Source organism: Dunckerocampus dactyliophorus, chromosome 8 (genome assembly GCF_027744805.1).
Source record: "Dunckerocampus dactyliophorus isolate RoL2022-P2 chromosome 8, RoL_Ddac_1.1, whole genome shotgun sequence".
Lineage (NCBI taxonomy): Eukaryota > Metazoa > Chordata > Actinopteri > Syngnathiformes > Syngnathidae > Dunckerocampus > Dunckerocampus dactyliophorus.
Window position 1 is genome coordinate 15394428 of NC_072826.1, and position 21051 is coordinate 15415478.

Consider the following 21051-nt stretch of genomic DNA (forward strand, 5'->3'; position numbering starts at 1 on the left):
AACACTATCATGATGTGCCATCATTTATACAATGTATCAAACAAATAATTATTGAAATAAAAGAAAAAAAATGCAAAACAGAATGATGGCTATAGAGAGAGTCGAGCCTGTTTACACGGGAGTCAAAACTGATTAAAAAAAAATGTTGTTTTATGAGACAGCAGCATTTCAAAGAGCAAAAACATTTAAAAACAGGCCACAAAGTGCAAGGTTTTGTGTTACTACAAACACTGAAAGAATGCATCTTTTCCAAAACTTAAAAGTGTGGCACTTGTCAGGGAAAATCTAAATAAAGTCCTTTGTACACAAAAAGCTGCTACTCGTTACTTCCATACATCCATTTTCCGTGCCTCTTCTCATTAGGGTCACGGGGGTATGCTTGAGCCTATCCCAGCTGACTTTGGGCGACAGGCGGGGTACACCCTGGACTGGTCGCCAGTCAATCGCAGGGCACATATAGACAATCAACCATTCACACTCACATTCATACATTCATACTCACAATTTAGAGTCGCCAGTTAACCTAATTGGAATGTGGGAGGAAACCAGAGTACCCGGAGAAAACCACACACACACACACGGGGAGAACATGCAAACTCCACACAGAAATGCTCAAGTGAGAATCGACCCAGGTCTTTCCGATCTCCAGACTGTTACTGTGTTGCCCAACATGCTAACCACTAGACCACCGTGCGGCCGCTACTCGTTACTTTACTTACACAATATACATGACAAAAGTGAGCACAGCCCCAGAAATTAAATTCAGACACAATGGACTTCAGAGTAGTCAGTGTAGAGCTTGTTTCGCAGGAGAGATTTAGTATCCACTGAAAATGACTCAACATACAGCCATTTTTGTCGAAGTAACTATTTTGCCTTGAGAAGATATACTGTACTATAATATGTACTATAACTATTAGGGATGCTCCGATCAGGTTTTTATGCTGCCGATCATCTACGAGTGAAATCAGCCAATACCGATCACATAGATTAAGTGTACATTTTTAAATAAAAAAATATTTAAATACATTTATTTTTACTGCTTATTTCAACCCAAACAAAGTGAATGTTTAATTATTATGAGAGAATTAACATAATGCTGGTATCCACAACTCACATATTTTTGTATTTCAGAATGCATTTCTTTCTAGTGTTCACTCATTGTTAACTGAAAACCTGAATGAAAAGCAGGCTTGCAGGCGCCTCATGGTCGTAGGGGGGTACCTGGTACCCGCGGGTACTATGTTGGTGACCACTGGGCTATACGATATGAAAAGGGAACCATAAAATTTAGACAAAATCATATCTGAGTTAATTTTTCAAAATCACTGGTGAAACGCAGAAGATCAGGCGCCTTCTTTAAGGAGACTTTGGATGCAAGAGCATCCAGCAGAACCCCAGGCAGTCGGCAAACCTGGTTTCCACCGCCAACATCCGTCCATCCAGTCCAACTACTGTACGGGCTATCTGCATATGCCAATACCATGCTTTTTCACGGAAATCGGCCGATACTGATCGTTGGCCGATCTATCGGATCACCCCTAATAACTATAAGAAAAGTTATGGAATTGTGAGGACGAACTTACTTTTGTTAGATACTGTATTATACTTTGCTATACAGTATTATTCTTGTCTTGTCATGATGTCCTTGATCTCTTAACACCGTCCTTATTCAGAAAAAGCTGTTGTAATGTGTTATGACAAATTTTTCTGCGTCATTTTAGCAAGATTTTTCCCTTACATTTTGGAGAATTGAGGTTCTCCTGGACTCCTCAGACTGCAGAAAGCATGCAACCACGCTGAACCTGGTTTGTGACTAAATAGCAAAGCAAACTGCTCACTTTTACTTTGTTTCTGCTACTGCAGAAAATGTTTTTTGCAACCGTTTGAGTCCATATCAGAAGGCCGCCAACAGCTGGATTCTGTAAATCAAATCAAACAGCCGTCAAAGGGGACGGTTGAGCGTGCCGGGTGAAAGCCTGCGAATCAATCCGTGAGTTAGCGGATGAAAGCGCCTCCTCCGCAGGCACTCAACTGGTGACGTGGCAATGATGACGAATCGACAAAGGACATCTATCTCCCGCAGCCAAGGTTGTCTTTGAGATGAAAAGAGTCGGGCATTGAAGACAGGAGAGTAGATAGAGGAAGGATGCTGGCCAAAAAAGCTGTAAATTTTAAAATACGCTACACATCATTCTTGAAAAATGCGAGGTAATTGTGTTCTATGAAAACATTCCCTACCCAGAATGCATGACACTATGCTTGAAATAAAGCGTAATTCAGGGGTGTCCATTACGCCGCTCACGAGCTACCGTCACTTTGTCATTTGACATCAGTCAGCTGACATGAGGCTCCCCTCCTGATTCGCTTTTGCTGCCCTGCGCCAATGGTGAACAGACGTCTGAAACTACACACAGAGATGCAACTTTCATTTTATTTTTCCGATGATGGATAACCTAATTCAGCGGTAAGATGCCTATATCTTTAACAGAAGTTATCCGTTCACTTGTAGCGGCTAGTTTTGTAGAAAAAAAGTGAATTGTTTGATGACTTTGCTTCTCGTCACGAACTCCACTATAGAAACATGTGTTTCTTCCGTTTCTTAAACTATTATTTGATGATGAACTGGAAAATGTGCCCGTTGCTTAAACTTTTTTAATACAGTATGTTGCCTTGACTTCGGCTGCATTGTCTTTTGCATAATCATTTTCATTTCTTGTATATCAGTAATGTTTGATAGGAAATGCTACCTGGACGTAATACATAAATAACTAACGCTATATAGCTATTTTGACAGCCATATTACCGGTACTCAGGTTATGTACACAACTATTGAGGAATTATGTGTAATTATATTTATTGCCTTATTAAATTGAATTGTGAATTATTTGTGAATGATATCAGCGACTTTGATTACCTGTAAACTTTGAAACTGTGAATATGAAATAGTAATCGGCATTTAGTATAGTAGTTTAAATGTTTACTGGTTAGATTTGATGTATATGTTTTATAGTAAGAAATAGAGCCATCCATCCATCCATCTTCTTCCGCTGATCCGAGGTCAGGGGTCGCGGGAGTGGCAGCCTAAGCAGGGAAGCCCAGACTACCCTCTCCCCAGTTACTTCGTCCAGCTCCTCCCGGCGGATCCTGAGGCCTCCTACTGTTCGGACGTGCCCTGAACACCTCCCCAGGGAGGCGTCCGGGATGCATCCTGACCAGATGCCCGAGCGGTCTCATCTGGCTCCTCTCAATATGAAGGAGCAGCGGTTCTACTCTGAGTTTCTCCCGGATGACAGTCCTTCTCACCCTATCTCTCAGGGAGAGCCCAGCCACCCTACGGAGAAAACAAATTTCGGCCGCTTGTACCCGCGATCTTGTCCTTTCGGCCACTACCCAAAGTTCATGACCATACGTGAGGGTAGGAACGTAGATCAAGCAGTTAATTGAGAGCTTTGCGTGGTGTAACTGGAAATGGGTGGGGCTTAAATGGTACTTTTTTTTTTTTAACACGTCTGGAATGGAGGGGGTGACCAACGCCACACGAGCCATTTCTAACTCTGTCTTGTCAAATGCACCGCGTACGTAACAAAAAAAGTCTACCATCATCCATCCATCTTCTATGCCGCTTACCCTCACTCGGGTCGCGGGCATGCTGCAGCCTATCCCAGCTGACTTCGGGCGAGAGACGGGGTACAGCCTGGACTGGTCGCCAGCCAATCGCAGGGCACATATAGACAAACAATCATTCACACTCACATTCATACCTATGGACAATTTAGAGTCTCCAATTAACCTAACATGCATGTTTTTGGAATGTGGGAGGAAACCGGAGTACCTGGAGAAAAATATTTCCCAAAGGTGAGCACAACCCTCACAGAGAACATGCAAACTCCACACAGAAATGCCCAACGAAGATTCAAACCCATATCTTCCCGATCTCCTGACAGTGTGGCCAACATGCTAACCACTAGGCCACCGTGCAGCCTGTCTGCCACCATACAAACCAAAATACAACAAAATAGCGAACACGTGCTGGAGTCGAGCCAAGCAAGCAGAGAGTCACTGTCTGTATTGTATCTGTTTGTAAAAAACTGACAGGCATGGCTCCTCTCTCTGGCTGTAGGAGTCTGTCTAGGGAGGGGCGGTCGCTGTGTGTGGCTGGCCAATCACAGAGCGTGAAGCGTGAATACATAAGTAGTTACCCAATGAGGAATTTCCTTCGTCATGATTATGGATAATGATGAGGTGTACTCATTTCAGTCACGTACTCTGAAAAAATACATTATCAGTAACGGATACTCGCTCATCCCCAATTGTTAACATGCTAACATTAGCATACCGGAGTTGTATTTTAGCCGTTTTCATGAGTAGAAACCTAAATAAGCACTTAGTGCTAAAGGCTAATACTAGAATAGTACAACTTTTTGACATTTTTGTGAATATTAACACATGCAGACATTTACAGTCATGGAAAAAAATTTGACTACCCTTGTTTCTTTGATCCATTGTAATGCCTTTGTTTGGACGAATATAATGATGATAACAAATATAGCTCATAATAGTTGAATTTAAGAGCTGATATCTAGCAACTTCCATGGTTTTCTTGATAATAACCAAAATCGCGTAAGTTCTAACATGAATAGCTATAGCATTGTACTGCCAAAAATGTAATTCTTATGAGCTATTTTTGTTGTCATTGTTATATTTGTCCAAACAAAGGTACCTTCAGTTGTTTCAGGCATTAAAATGAATAAGAAACTGAAGAAACAAGGGTGGTCTAATAATTGTTTACATGACTGTAGCTCTACCATGCAGAGTGTTGCATGTTAACGTTAGCATGTTAGTAATGTTAGCATGCTAACGTTAGTAGCATTTTAGCCATTTAGTGCTATCATGCGAGGTATCATTCATACATCCATTTTAAATTTCAGCATGTTGGCGCAGCTTCACTTCTGCTTTGACACTTGCGCCTTTCCTGTTAATTTCTCCTTTTTTTCCCTTCTTCCATTCATTCAGCTCACGCATCTTCAGACGTTGCCATCATCTGGTTATTAATACATTTGCAAAAATCACAAAACATTTTTTCTCATGTTGACTTTATGGGGTATTGTGTGAGGGCTGTAACATGACAAAATGTGGCAAAAGGCCCCATGCTTTCTCTGCCTGTCTGCCACCAGAGATGAGTCATCGAGCAGACAAGCAGTGAGAATTCATTCCCAGGCAGTAATAAGCCTGCTGCGAGCCAGCCTCCTACCATATGGCACCAGGCCGCTTTTTCATCAACACGTTTGGAAGAAAGGCAGCATGTGCCTGTCACACAGGACATTGACAGAGGTGGGAAAATGCAATAAGAGGTCCTGGAATGATTAGAACAAACCCAATTCTCAAGAACTCCATGTCGGTCACACATCATGGTGAAAAACAGGAAAAAAAAAGTTAAAGAGCAGCTATTTATGTAGCAAAGGATGAAGTACAACGCAGATACAATATTTCCCAAAAGTGAGTACAACCCTCACATTTCAGCTAGCATTTTTATTACAGTATATCTTGTACCCCTTTTCCACTGTAGCGAACTCTGGTGGTGGTGCTGGATTCAGTTCACGCCCGGGTGGAACCAGTGTTGCCTGCGAACTGACTCCGACACCGGTTTCCTTTTCCATTGTCCTGGGGAGCTGTGTCATTACGTCACAGGGGCTATGCCTCCGATCAGCAAATAACAGGAAATCTTAAGTGTTGACCATTTTTTAAATCAAAACACACAACTCACTACAGTCCTTGACACTGCCCATTATTTACACTTAAAAATATAAATATAAAAGTGCAGAAATGTAAAAATGAATTTGCAAACTGCAAAACATTTTAACATAAAAAATTTAACGTTGCAGGCTTCGGGGAGCTCGTAGCGACGGGAGAATGATCCATCTCGTCATGATTGTTTTCAAAAATATATTAAACCAGGTCACAGTTGCACAATACATGTTACTTCTTACATGACTATCGGTTAACAATGAAACTAGTTTGCTGCCGTACACACAAATGAGAAGGGGACAACAGCAAGCTAGCCTGCTAACGTTAACAGCAAGCTCGTATTCACACCCAAAACTGTGCTGGGAACATTAAATTAAACAAGTACAATTTACGGGAGTCCATGCAGGTCTCACTTCTTCTTCTTTTGGAATAGCCTCCTGGATTTTGGTGGAGATTGGAGAAGTACAGCATTGATTGTGGTAAATACTAATCATTCATATTTAGTACAGTAGTTCCAATCGGTTAGATTTGATATACCCTTCCTGTCAAAAGTTTTAGAACACCCCAATTGTTCCACATATTTATGGCAATTCAAGTCGTTCAAGTCCAGTGAATAGCTTGATATGGTAGAAAGATACGCGCTGAACTGCTACAGGTTTAAAAAAAAAAAATGGCAAGGATACCCAAAACTGAAAAACAATGAATATTTCAGAATGATACATAAAGGCCTTTTTCAGGGACCACAAAATGGTTTAAAAATTAAAAGCTGTTCTGCAAAAATGGAGGTTGATCAAGCCTTGACAGTTGGTGCTACTAATTTCTACAGGTGTTCTAACTTTTCTGGAGTATTTACAGTACAACCTCCTCTGTCTGCATAAAAGCAGGGTGTGGAACTCGTGAGCATCAGTTGAACTGCACTGGATTGCAGAATCTCATGTCATGTGTTGCTACAAAAATGGCAAGAAACAGGCAACTAACTATGGAAGAGAGACAGGCCTTAAAATGTAGGTTTTTCCTACAGAAATTGGGGTGTTCTAAAACTTTTGATCCGTAGCGTATATGTCATATGTTTTATAGTTAGTGGGAGCTTGTTTTGGCTTCTAACTTGCATGCTGAAGTGTTCGTACATTATAGCGATCTAATTTATCTTATTTATTATGTATTGTGTAAAACTAAGACATGAATAACATCAAATTAAAAGCACAAAATGAATGCCCAAACCCACCATCCACCAGTTCAAGTTCCAGCCAAGTTTTTCCAGAGAGATTATTACATCGCTGTTTGACGTGTATGGTAAAAGGTAGTGTGCTAGCATGAATTAACTTGAGACAAATGTGCACATTAGCACTCAATAAGTCATCAAAACTTACCTTTATGCATTCCCACATAGTATCAGCATTTGACACCAAATATGAGGTGAAAGAAAAATGGTAAAAATACAGTAGTAGTCTACCTGTACAGCATGCGATAAAGTTAGCACACGCACAATAGTCAACATGTGCGCATGCGTCAAGTGAGACGGATGTACCGTAACAGAGAGAATCCAGCCACTTTTCAAAATAAAACAAGTAAAAAATGAAATAATGAAAAATATTTTTTCTTCCTGTGTGGCCCGGTACCAAATGACCGGGGGTTGGGGACCACTGGTATAGGGGATCATAAAGATATTTTCTGGCAAAATTGAAACATTCTTTTTGTTCAGCAGTGGTTTTTGTTGTGGAACTCTGTCATGCAGGCCGTTTTTGCCCAGTGTCTTTCTTATGGTGGCGTCATGAACGCTGACCTTAACTGAGGCAAGTGAGGCCTGCAGTTCTTTGGATGTTGTTGTGGGGTCTTTTGTGACCTCTTGGATGCGCCGTCGTCGTGCTCTTGGGGTAATTTTGGTTGGACAGCAACTCCTGGGAAGGTTCATCACTGTTCCATGTTCTTGCCATTTGTGGATAATAGCTCTCACTGTGGTTCGCGGGAGTCCCCAAGCTTTAGAAATGGCTTTATAACATTTTCCAGACTGATAGATCTCAATTAATCTCAGTTTGTTTTAACGGGGGGGCAATCACTTTTTCCCGCAGGGTTTGGATTTTTTTTCTCCCTTAATAATAAAATGTTTCATTGAAAAACTGCATTTTGTGTGCGCCCTGTGCTGAGAACCCGCCTCGCCCATCTCCTTCCCCAAGCACGCCAATGGTTTGTTTACTTTCTGTAGTATTGTCCCGTGACAAGATACTATAAAATGCTTACTGAAATGTGAAGGCTATACTCACTTTTGTCAGATAATGTTGCTACTGTATAGCTGTCCCCAAATCAACCCACGCAGATGTTCAGACTTATCTGAACCCTTAATCGCCAAGCAGTTCTGTTGACGCTCATTGCATTGGGCTCAGTGCTAACACTCGGTTCACTTTCATAACACACCTCATACTCATAACACACCTCATACATAGAAAAGATTGAACAATTAAACAATTTAGCAACATGGTCGTCATCTTTAGCAAGTAAGGGTGCGCATATAAGTGTTTCTTGTGTCATGCATTGATTCGGGAATTAAATACAAGCAATCAGCTAAGGTGAAGGTCGCCTTGCTGAACCATACCTTCCTGGAAAAATAGAGCAAAAAGGCATAATGTAACCAAAAAAACTAAAATGTTGATATTAATAATTAAAACACTAACATTTATCATAAAATGTATATACTGTATGTATACAGTATGTATATGTGCATGTTGTTTTTATTGGGGTTTTTCAAAATTAAAAATATCAAAGGACAGCCCTGATGTAAATAGACAAAGGCAAGTAGATAAGAGATAAACTGTATTATTATTATTATTATTATTATTATTATTATTATTATTATTATTATTTCCAGTATATTATCATAACCATCGTTCATTTGGTCTCAAAAAACGTTGACAATCATATCTTTCAGCGTCAATTTGTGGGACAATAAACATTTCAAACCGCACCTGGATTGTTTTGTGACTGGGTTAAATAAAAAAGTGTATTTGTCCAGTCATATTGCCTTGTCTTGTCTCGTGAGTTGGGTGTCTCATGACATAACCATAACCACAGAATCAATAGCTGTTCTTCAATATTTGTCATAACGAGTACTAACAAAGCATTAGCTTCATAATGTAATCTGCATCACAGTTGCTTGCTTGGTTAAACATGGCCTGAGGAGGTTTATGTGTCAACTTGCAGGCTAGCAGTGTTTGCCACAGCATTCTCGAAAATACATCCAGTCGATTTGGTGGCACTGAACTATGACACGTTTACAGAGTCAATTAGGTGGCCATGAGTGTGAAGGGGGGCGTGTTAGGCGGCTTAAAGCAAGGATTGACTGGGCCTAGCCTGAGGGCGCTATTCTGGACTGTAGTCATGGCAGGGAGGTCAGTTACAAGTCAATTGGTTTGATTGAAACCAACATCCTTTGCTTGGCGAGAGAAAGGAAAATAAAATTAAACAAGATGGAGCAAATGTATTTATTTGTGCTGTAAGAATGGCCTGCCTGTCTTTTTTCTGTCACACCATTTCATGTTGTAGTTTTTCATAGTAAATATTTCACTTTACTTGTGTATCTGCAACAGCTTTATCTACGACCCAGGTATTGGATTTTCGCTTAGTCTTGGTAAATAACCACAGAATGTTGGAAGACAACTGATCAACACGGACACCATCTTTGCGTTTTTCAAGTTATTTATTGAATTCAATAATAGAGTTTCTCATCTCAAGTCTCTGGTTTTCTTTTGATTACGGCTACAAAATAACCCAAAAGGGAGCCAAAGAAAGTTGCAAGTGCCAGGATTTTAGAAAGTGACTGAAAAATGACTGATTTCATGAAGTAATTCATAGCAAAACATGAAGGTGGTGTACGCGTTGCTTCCGCAGCCACATGGTGTCTTTGTCAACAATGATGTCTTTATTGAGGGTAAAAGTAACCTTAAATATTCATTTATCCCTTTCAGTCATCATTTATACGCGTTTAGAATTGTTTTATGCATGTAAAGCTATAACTGTAGATTAGAATGACATTTTTTTGACTTGCGGCGTAACTGTGTGAGTTAGCAAAGAATTACAGTCAACTGCTGATGGCATCATAGACGGGTGACAGAGCTGACTTCCAGTTCCTGTTTCCATGTATTAGCAAGCTAATAAGTTTTGTGCTAAAAACGCATTAAGAGCACAGTTGGACAGTGTATTAATAAGACAAGTTGCTTGCCATATTGTACGCTAACTCTATTGTACGCCACTTCTTAATTATTCACTTGAGTGGCTCCAAAGACTAAACAACACGCACAAAGACATACAGTGAACAAACAACAAGGGAAATATGAACAATTGGCAAATTCAGTGGAGCAGAAAGATGACAAATTCAGTCTTTATATGTCAGACGATTGCATTCCGGGCCTTGAACTGAATTAACATGAACTGAGCTCGGACTCAGCAGTCGACATGAAGGCGCAGGCAGTAGCAACTGTGGACAAAACAAAATTGTCTCGGGGATTTATTTTGCAAAACATTAACTATCCGTTGACGGTAACGCTCCCTGGCACGTCAAAGCCACACAAGCGTTTAATGTCATCCAGGGAGCACTCGGTGAGAAAAAGGAATCATTTCAAATCTCCTCACACATCCACAAAAACAAGCTCCTTATGCCAAGCAAAGCAACAAACTCAAGCATCGTCTTTGTAAATGCAGCAGGAAGGTAAATCCATCGCAACCTCACTTTCCTTCCGAGCATCAAAAAGCCTTCCCAGGATGCACTTTTCCTTGATGAATATGTAATCGCTTCGGAACTCCTGCGTGAACTTTTGTGACTTTTTTTTTTGGTTTTTGCAGATCATTTGCAAAAGTAGCATGGGAGAACAATTCACTTTTTCAGTTTGTCATTTTTACATGTCGTTAGCTTGCCACAGTTCATTTGTCACAGCTTTATCAGATGACTTTTTTACAATCAACCTCATTAATCCAGTAAGGGATCATTATTACTCAGCATCAGTAGATCCTGGAGCTGTCCACGCCGTTACGAGAGCTCAGGACACGTAAAAGTCACATTAAATCGAACGGGTCAGTTATAATGAAATTAAAAATGAATAAAAAACTTGACTGGTTTCCACTCACAGCTGTCTGGATTAAATTAACTCATCCAATCCCAGCCATGAAAAAACCCCCCAAAAAGCTCTGTACCGGCCATTTTAGACGATTTTGACTGATCTTTCACGCGACACAGAATATTGTGTTCTATGGCTATATAAACATGTAACCTACCAAAAGAAAGCTGCGACTCTCATCTTTCATCAGAAAAAACAGTTTGTTTCAACCTTTTTTCCGTTCTTTAGTAATCAGCAATAGAACAGAGGTAAGTTTCAGGAAAATATCAGTTCTCGACTAAAAAAGACAGAAAACAAGCTTTTTGTGAAAAGATACATAACTTTCAGTTTGACTTGTTTCTTCAGTTTCTTGCTCATTTTAATGCTGACACAATTAAATAGCTCATAAGAGTTAAAATTTTTGGCAGTGCAATTCATGTAAGTGATTTTGGTTATTATCAAGAAAACCATGGACGTTGCTAGATATCAGCTCTTAAACTCTTATGAACTACAGTATATTTGTTATTATCAGTGTATTTGACCAAACAAACGTACCTTTAGTTGTACCAGGCATTACAATGCATCAAAGAAACAAGGGTGGTCTAATTTGTTCCATGACTGTAAATGTCTGCATGTGTTAGTATTTATTTTCGTTATACCAGGCATTAAAATGGATCAGTAAACCGAAGAAACAAGGGTGGTCTAATCATTTTTTTCATGACTATACTGTATGTATATGCTTCTTACCGTTGAGTTATTTTATCCAGAATTTGGATAATAAAGATAATAAAGATAGAGCAGAAGCTGAACAGCGACTCAAGAAAGGACTTTGATGTCAGCTGACTGATGTCATGTGACATCTAGATCAGGGTTACAGTATATTTGATTCATATTGCGTACGAAAGACCAGATACATGTACTTTTGCACACCTCCTAAATATGTGTGGGGTTAGTCATGTGACCATTAGTCTGTGCAAAGCAATGCTCTTTTTTTTGTGTCTCTCTGGCTGCTGAATGCTTGACTATGTCCAGCAGCTAATTCCTAACTTCCTATTCTAGGGAAGGCACACAACTACTGACAGCCAGCTGGATCAGGAAGTTGTGATGATTATTGAGGCAACAGTGATCCAAACCATTCAAATATGGGCCAAAACAAAAAAAAATCCAAACAATTAGCTGACAGATGCTTAAAAGCTCTGCAGAAGCATGGGAACCCCAAATTCAATTTGGATGATAATTATCTGAGTGTTTGTCACTAGCGGCGACACCATTCACATTGATTCACACTTTGGCGTAATTTCAAGAAACCATAAGTACGAATGTCTCCAACACTTTTACTTTCATCACCTCTTTTATTAATTGCAGTTGTTTTTCTGCACGGGACTTTAGTTCCTGTGGTTATTTAATCAATTAGCTATCGTTTGCTGGGTTGTATTGCGTTGAAGTCGTCACACAGATACAGTACAAGACAATATGAGACGCTGCTTGAACTCCATGTTTGGCAGCCTGCACTTTGACCTTCGATGAACTCATGCCATTAACACATTTAAATAAATCTGCTATGACGTTCCTACCATGTACTAAAAGCAAAATACTTTGTGCTCCTCATGCCTAAACCTCGTTTGCTGTGATGAGTCAAATATTTAATGGTGCAGCATCTCCCCACGCACGGCTTACTTAGAAGACATTTCACGAGAAAATAGCAGCAGAATCTTTTGCCAGTCAGTGTTTGAACATTATGGTACTTTTAGACTTTTAGACTGGATGTGCCAGGGGAAGAGTGTCATGTCTGATGTAAACCCTGGCCAGGACTCCAACTGGAGATGTCCAGTGTCGGTCCCAAGCTCGGAAAAACTGTAAAGTTGCACCAGGAAAGGCATCTGGCGTTTCAAAGGAAGACACATGACATATGATTGACATTTGATTGATTCACTGTGGCGACCACTGACGGGAGAAGCCGAGAGACAAAAGAAAAATAAAACATGGCATTTTTTGTGTTCTACATATTAACAGTGTGTAGCCAAACAACCAATATCAAAATATGGTACATAATGCTTTGTTATATTACCAAGTATGTATCTCCATTCGCTGCCAGAGCTGTCCTGCAAAACACGCATCTACAGTCATGGAAAAAATGATGAGACCACCCTTGTTTCTTCAGTTTCTTCTTCATTTTAATGCCTGATACAACTAAAGGTTGATACAACTAATTTGTTTAGACAAATATAACAATGACAACAATAATAGCTCATAAGAGTTACATTTTTTGGCAGTACAATGTGATAGCTATTCATGTAAGAACTCAAGTGATTTTGGTTAATATCAAGAAAACCATGGAAGTTGCTAGATATCAGCTCTCAAATGTACCTTTAGTTGTATCAGGCATTAAAATGGATCAATAAACTGAAGAAACAAGGATGTTCTAATCATTTTTTCCATGACTGTAGTTGCCATTATCAACTAGCACTAAGGTTGCTACAAAATGCATCCTCTCCAAACAGTTGCTATGGTGCAATGGCTCCCCAATTTCCTGAAAATTGGTCAATTGAGTGTTGTGCGTGACTGCTATGATGTCAGCCAAACAACAAACATGTTGTTAAAGTAACAACATGTTATGTAGGGGGGACCTGCAAAGTTGGCATGTGCTTGCTTTTTAAAATCCATCCCTTCAAGTGTATGGTCAAAAGGACCCTTAACCGCACCTTTTTGGGTCAACAGTTTGCAACACTCAGGGTGATAAAATGCTCTCACGATTGTGGTGAAGCAACAATTTGATGATTGACCGCACTCGAGCGAAAATTGAAAAAAAAAGTGAACCCCCAGGTTATCTTCACTGCATTCTTATAAACAAGCACCAAGTGTTGACAACCTTGGATAAGTAATGTTTTTTTAGAAGCTTAACACCACTGAAATATGAATTATGCTTATTTTTATGCAAATATCAGCATAATGCTGCGGTGCTTTGTGGAAACGTGTTCTTGTACCTTGCTGCACATTGTTACATTTAAGAGGAATGTAAATGCCCGCTAAATATTTCTTTGAAATAAAAAGCCATTATTATCTCATGGAGCTCATAAAACTACATCAAGAAGTTGTCTACAGCCTTGACTGTTAATGCCCATGTTTTTACATGTGCTGCTAATTAGACCCTTGTAATTGTTTGCTATTGTAGAGCACACACCAGGTGACTCAGCGGTTCATTTAGCAGATGTGGTAACTGGACATTTACGTTGATCACAGATGGTTTGCTTAAAATCACAGCCTTAGCATGGCTAAAAATATAGAAGGTGGCGTTTTATAAATATTATATGAACAAAATAACTGGGGTACTGGGAAGTGCAAATCATGAAAATAAAAGTTCTTCCTTCCTTCTTCAGGTATACCAGCTTCCCCTCTTGTGGGAAGACTTTGTACAAGATTTTGGAGTGTGTCTCTGGGAATGTTTTTCCATGTATCCACTAGTCCAAGCACCTTACTGATGATTATCAATGTGCCATTTTGTTACAAACAAGCTTAACAGATACACAGGCATTTGTCACACATGAAAAAGATTTGGCAGCATCTGTGTTTAGGCTTGACGGATCTACGTAGCGCACAGTCTCGACGTGAAAGTGATAACTTAAACGTATTTGTTCAAGCTTGGGACACATGAGAAACTTGGAAAAATACTTAAACAGGGCCATGCCATTCTCACCAAATTCCCAGTCGAACTACTGCTAAATGTTGTTGGCCTAAATAAGTGAATGAGAAGCACAATATATTTCTAAAGGGCCAATTCGCAACAGAATTATTATGGAGTTAAGGAAGTTTACACATGGAGCAGGTCTACAATACATAACCAACTGAATGAAGCTCTTTGGAAGACATCATATAAATATGTCCTCACAGATTTATAATCATTAGACAAATTGTCAATTACTTAGTTGCTAATGAGTTGCTAAGTCCCAGCTGTGCCCCTGCAAAGACATTTTGCTCGGTGGCGGCCATGTTTTTCAGCAAGTCTTACTCAGATTTTCCACACACGTGCTTGTCAATCCCCTAAAGGTGTCTACCAAATTTGGTGGCGATTCTACAAAACACCCTAAAGTTACGGTGAATGTTTTGCATATGCAGTAAATACTCAACAAAAATATAAATGCAACACTTTTGTTTTTGCTCCCATTTTTTATGAGATGAACTCAAAGATCTACAACGTTTTACACATACACAACATCACAATTTCTCTCAAATATTGTTCACAAATCTGTCTAAATCTGTGATAGTGACCACTTCTCCTTTGCTAAGATAATCCATCCCACCTCACGGGTGTGCAATATCAAGATGCTGATTAGACACCATGATTAGCGCACAGGTGTGCCTTAGACTGCCCACAATAAAAGGCCACAGTTTTATCACACAGCACAATGCCGCATATGATGCAAGATTTCAGGGAGCGTGCAATTGGCAAGTTGACAGCAGTTGCTTGTGTATTGAATATTCATTTCTCTACCATAAGCCGTCTCCGAAGGCGTTTCAGAGAATTTGGCAGTACATCCAACCAGCCTCACAACCGCAGACCACGTGTAACCACACCAGCCCAGGACCTACACATCCAGCATGTTCACCTCCAAGATCGTCTGAGACCAGCCACTCGGACAGCTGCTGAAACAATCGGTTTGCATAACCAAATAATTTCTGCACAAACTGTCATATACCGTCTCAGGGAAGCTCATCTGCATGCTCGTCGTCCTCATCGGGGTCTCGACCTGACTCCAGTTCGTCGTTGTAACCAACTTGAGTGGGCAAATGCTCACATTTGATGGCGTCTGGAACGTTGGAGAGGTGTTCTCTTCACGGATTAATCCTGATTTACACTGTTCAGGGCAGATGGCAGACAGCGTGTGTGGTGCCCGACCCCCCAATAAAACAAAACTGCACATTCCAGAGTGGCCTTTTATTGTGGGCAGTCTAAGGCACACCTGTGCATTAATCATGGTGTCTAATCAGCGTCTTGATATTGCACACCCGTGAGGTGGGATGGGTTATCTCAGCAAAGGAGAAGTGGTCACTATCACAGATTTAGACAGATTTGTGAACAATATTTGAGAGAAATTGTGATATTGGGTATGTGGAAGAAGTTTTAGATCTTGAGTTCATCTCAAAAAATGGGAACAAAAACAAAAGTGTTACGTTTATATTTTTGTTGAGTGTATATATCCATCCATCTTCTATGCCGTTTATCCTCACTAGGGTTGCGGGTATGCCGGAGCCTATCCCAGCTGACTTCGAGCGAGAGGCGGGGTACACCCTGGACTGGTCGCCAGCCAATCGCAGGGCACATATAGACAAACAACCATTCATACTCACATTCATACCTATGGACAATTTAGAGTCTCCAATTAACATAACATGCATGTTTTTGGAGTGTGGGAGGAAACCAGAGTACCTGGAGAAAACCCACCCATGCATGCACGGGGAGAACATGCAAACTCCACAAAGAGATGCCCAACAGAGATTCAAACCCAGATCTTCCCAATCTCATGGGGGTTTTAAAAACAATGCCACCATGCAATGTATTTGTCAGCAAAATAATAGGAAGAAACCTTGAACATAATCAAATCCAAACAAATGTAATGTGTTGATTGCTATGTTTGCATGTAGGGGGCGTATGCATCTCCCAGTCCGTGAAGATTCCCCGTGAGCCCAAGCAGGGCGAGTTCGACAAGGTGATCCGACGACTCCGCGAGAATCCCAACGCACGAGTGGTCATTATTTTTGCCAACGAAGATGATATCAGGTATCACGGAGAAGTCTACACAGATTTTTCAGTCCAGAAATGAGCAAATATCACAAATGAATCACAATATAAAAACAAAGTGGAGCACTGTGGGGTGGCTGACCTTATCTACAGCGACATCTATTTTCTCCCCTGTTGCAGGCGGCTGCTGGATGCTGCTAAAAAGGCCAACCAGACGGGTCATTTCATCTGGGTGGGCTCGGACAGCTGGGGCTCCAAGATCTCACCTGTTCTGCATCAAGAGGAGATGGCAGAAGGGGCGGTCACCATCCTGCCCAAGCGCCAGTCCATCAAAGGTAGAGAAAAGTCTAATTCCTAACCCTGCAATCTTTAAATAGTCTTCTTGACACACACTCTCTAGTTTACTGTGTCATTAATGACAATTATTCCATCCAGGCTTTGATCGTTATTTCATCAGCCGAACACTGGAAAACAACAGACGGAATATCTGGTTTGCAGAATTCTGGGAGAACAATTTCAGCTGCAAACTGAGCCGTCATGCCTTGAAGAAAGGGTCCGGACTCAAAAAGTGCACAAGTAAGACGTTTCCCTGTTCCACTGGGGAGTTTTATAAAAAAAATACTGGAAACTGTTTTGGATGTCTTAAGAAAAGAGACTCCAATGAGCTCCTTACACATGTGATTCTGCCATGCATTCATTATTTACATTCAGCTAATACCACTTTGTAGAAATAGTATAAAAATACAATGCATACATATTTGATAGGTAATACTGTCAAGACAATACTACCGTTAGCTTTAAAACACATATTTTCACATACAGTATTTCCAGGTAGTACAAATACACTTCAGCTGAATAATGATACTACTACTATTACTAATAATAAGAATAATAACAACATTTTATGCTAAAAAACACTTAATGCCAATTAAATAAATCAATAAAATGTGAAACAAGTAATACATTATATTTTGAACTATAATCTCCAATAAGAGTGCTGAACCTATAGGTTTAGGTCAGGGGTGTCCAAAGTGCAGCCCAGGGGCCATCAGCGGCCTTGGCCCTTTTTTTAAAAAACAGCAGCAAAAATAAAAAAATAAAAATAAATTGAGAAAAATGGAACAATGTAAAGGGAAATCTGGAAAAGGTTATAAAGCCATTTCTAAAGCTTTGGGACTCCAGCAAACCACAGTGACAGCCATTATCCACAAATGGCAAAAACATGGAACAGTGGTGAACATTCCCACGAGTGGCCGGCCAACCAAAATGACCCCAAGAGCGCAGCGATGACTCATCCAAGAGGTTACAAAAGACCCCACAACAACATACAAAGAACTGCAGGCCTAGCTTGCCTCAGTTAAGGTCAGTGTTCATGACTCCACCATAAGAAAGACACTAAGCAAAAACGAACGAAATCATCAGTGGATGAAAACAACTGATGAACAAAAAATAACATTAAGGCTCGTCTCAATTTTGCCAGAAAACATCTTGATGATCCTCGAGACCTTGTGGTCTGACGAGACAAAAGTTGAACTTACGTGACCCCTATATCCCTAGATTTTTCAGTGTGCGGCCCTCAGTGGAAAAAGTTTGGACACTCCTGGTTTAGGTAAATTATGTTACGTTGTATAAATAGAAACCATGTCGACTAAAGGGCACATTTCAAGTGTCCTGTTGGACTGAATTACGCTTTCGGCAGCATGCTTGCACACAGACACACACACACACACACTCCAGGGAGTCGAGGCAGAGACCCTCATGCTGTGAGGCGGCACTGCCACTGAGCCACCATGCTGCCCTCAGGCAATATTTGCGTATATAACCACAATGTGCATGGGGACTACTTACCATGCAGAAGCTGGTATTTAAGAGAAACAATGTGCTGTGACAATACATGAGAAGTATGGGAGTCGGTCGGCCATAACAAATGAAAATTGTTAATTTTTTTTTTAGCACATTATGTATCATCTTGCCTTATTTGAACGCCAAATGTAGACTCATGTGGATGCCAGCTACTGTTAACATAATTTAAGTGCAGTCTTCAATAAAATCGGGGTCTTAATTTGTTCACATGACTGTAAATAACATTTGTGGCGACACCTACGGGTCGTGGTCAAAATGTTTGGAGGACATGCTAGCATACATGTAATACAGATGCCCTCAAAGTTTTATAATCATTAGACAATGGTCATTGACTTATTACTTGGCTGTTAGTTACAATTAGTCCTGTCCTCTTGCAAAGCCATTTTGGTTGTGCCGGCCACGTTTTTCAACCAACCAAAAAGGTGTTTGTCCAATTTTGTGGTGATTTGGATAAACACCCTAACGTAACAGTGGGTGTTTGGTAGAGCACATTGAGCTGTGTGACAAATTTCAAGTCGATCCGGTTAATGGGGGCTCAAACTTTGAGGTTTGATAACTGCACAGACACAACACAGTAGGGGTGCACGTTTTGTTAAATTTCCACCCTTCTTGTGCAGCAGATCAGGAATAGAAGAATTAGCTGCAACGAATAAAGCCATACTGTGTGTACGGTGGGCGAAGAAGAAGAAAGACAAATTTAACTCCCGAGGAAAAGTGTAAAAACCGGCAGCCGAGGCTGGCGCATCCCGATGCGTTGCCCCTCGTGAGAGGGGGAGCGCTGAGGCCTTGTAAGTGGAGGAACAAGATGACACTGATAAATGACGTAGGCTGCTCTCTGGCGGCACTGACCTAAGCTCACTGTCCACGGGGAATGAAGCGGATTCTCCTTTGGGAATAGTGATGGTGCTTCAGGAGCAGTAGACATTCAGGTTGACTATAACCATGATGTAAAATAGAGATGGTCAAGTATTGGCCAAGTCGTTTAAAACTTTTTTACTGAATCGGGAATCACGGGTATTCGTCTCTGTTAACTCACTCATGGGGATCAATTAAAAAGGAAGCCAGGTAACATGGCATTATTTGTGAAACTATTAATCTAACTGCATTTGTATAAATGTACATGTGGAAAAAGCAACAGATCTGCTCCTTGCCCAAAATCAACTCTTCTTTCCACTTCTTGTTCCTATCAGAGCTTCTCGCTCGCCGAGCACTCAAAGAATGCGGGCACTCGCGAAGCAAGTGAATCGTGAACCGGACATGGACTCACGGGTTTAGTGAGTCCAGTAGGTGGATTTCTTTCACATGTGCAAGTTTCGCTGCGGGGCTCATGGTTACAAGTGATTCGGGGAGGTGCACTTGTTGTGCATGTGCGAGTTTCTCAGGTGACATAGACGCCGTATTGAGTGCTGACTCATACGTCGACGTCATGGCCATATTGGATGCATGGCCATAAATGCATGACGCAAGAATCACTTTGTGTCTTTGACTATTAATGCGCACCGCTACTTGCTAAATATAGCGACCATGGCCCGGTGATTCAAAACTCTGTGATTTTAACCACTGGTTAACCCCTAACCACCGGTTAAATTCTTAACCCTCCATTAGCTAACCGACCGTTAAATATGCGTTGTTCAAAACATGGTTAGTCACGTCGTTAGTTAACGCACTGTCAAAGTTAACTGTGCGGTTGACGTCACTGGTCAGCGCCAGTATATCCCACAATTCCTCATTTTGTTGACTTCCGGTTTAGCGAAAAAATTGATCGTGAAACGATTTAACAAATTAAAAAAAGAAATTAAACAAAAATATTTTTGTTAAATATATTATTAATTTAAGTAAGCAATATTTAAAGTTTCCAGCTTTACACCAAAATGAATCTCGGGCCCTAAGAAGGATACCGGAAGTACTTAACCAGCTTTCAAAGTAAGAGCCCAGACGAGCTTAATGAGGTGTGTTATGAAGCTGAACCAGTGATCGCTGTCGCTTGTAAAATTGATGCTCAGACAAGCATAACGATTGTAAATTGAAACAAACAGTGATTAAGGGTGCAGACAAGTCCGAACATCTACGTGTGCATTAAGGCAGCTGCTCAACTCTGATGGAAATAAACAGCCACACGTCACCCGCTGACGCTGACGCTGGGATCACCATGGTGTGCATAAGGCACTTAATGTGCAGTTCCAATGATGGCTCATACACTGCCACGTACATATTACCTGTATTATCATTCATAGTAGCAAAGCCATAGTTCACAGTGTGATTGGCTTCTGGCTTCCCTGTTCTCGCGAGACAGCTTTTCTCCAAACGAGACATCTTGCCTGACAATACCTTTACATTTTATCATTTAAAATGTGCTCAATAAGTGTTCGAGGCATATTTAGGTGTTACACCTGGATGATGTTGTGACTGAACAGTGGCAATTGAATAGAATAGGGAATAGGGAAGGGTTCTGGAGTTCAATCCCATCTGATAATTACAAGTCATTGTACGTGTTGATCCGAAATTGGAAGAAACGTCAATCTAAAGGTACTGTACCATGCGCGTATCAATTACTCACGCTTTTTTCACCATTTGCTGTTGGTCCTGGAACGTAACTCCAGGGAAAAGCATAGATCTATT

The 21051-nt window shown here is 40.6% G+C and overlaps 1 protein-coding gene across 5 annotated transcripts in view; it reads left to right on the forward strand.

Moving 5' to 3' along the window:
• Positions 1-21051, forward strand: part of LOC129185994 (metabotropic glutamate receptor 4-like) — a 217325-nt gene that overhangs the window by 148778 nt on the left and 47496 nt on the right. For all 5 annotated transcript variants that reach the window (XM_054783744.1, XM_054783739.1, XM_054783740.1 and 2 more), the window contains exons 4-6: positions 16473-16608; positions 16750-16904; positions 17005-17145. In XM_054783744.1, the coding sequence (XP_054639719.1) occupies positions 16473-16608; positions 16750-16904; positions 17005-17145 (432 nt within the window). The remainder of the gene's footprint in view (positions 1-16472; positions 16609-16749; positions 16905-17004; positions 17146-21051) is intronic.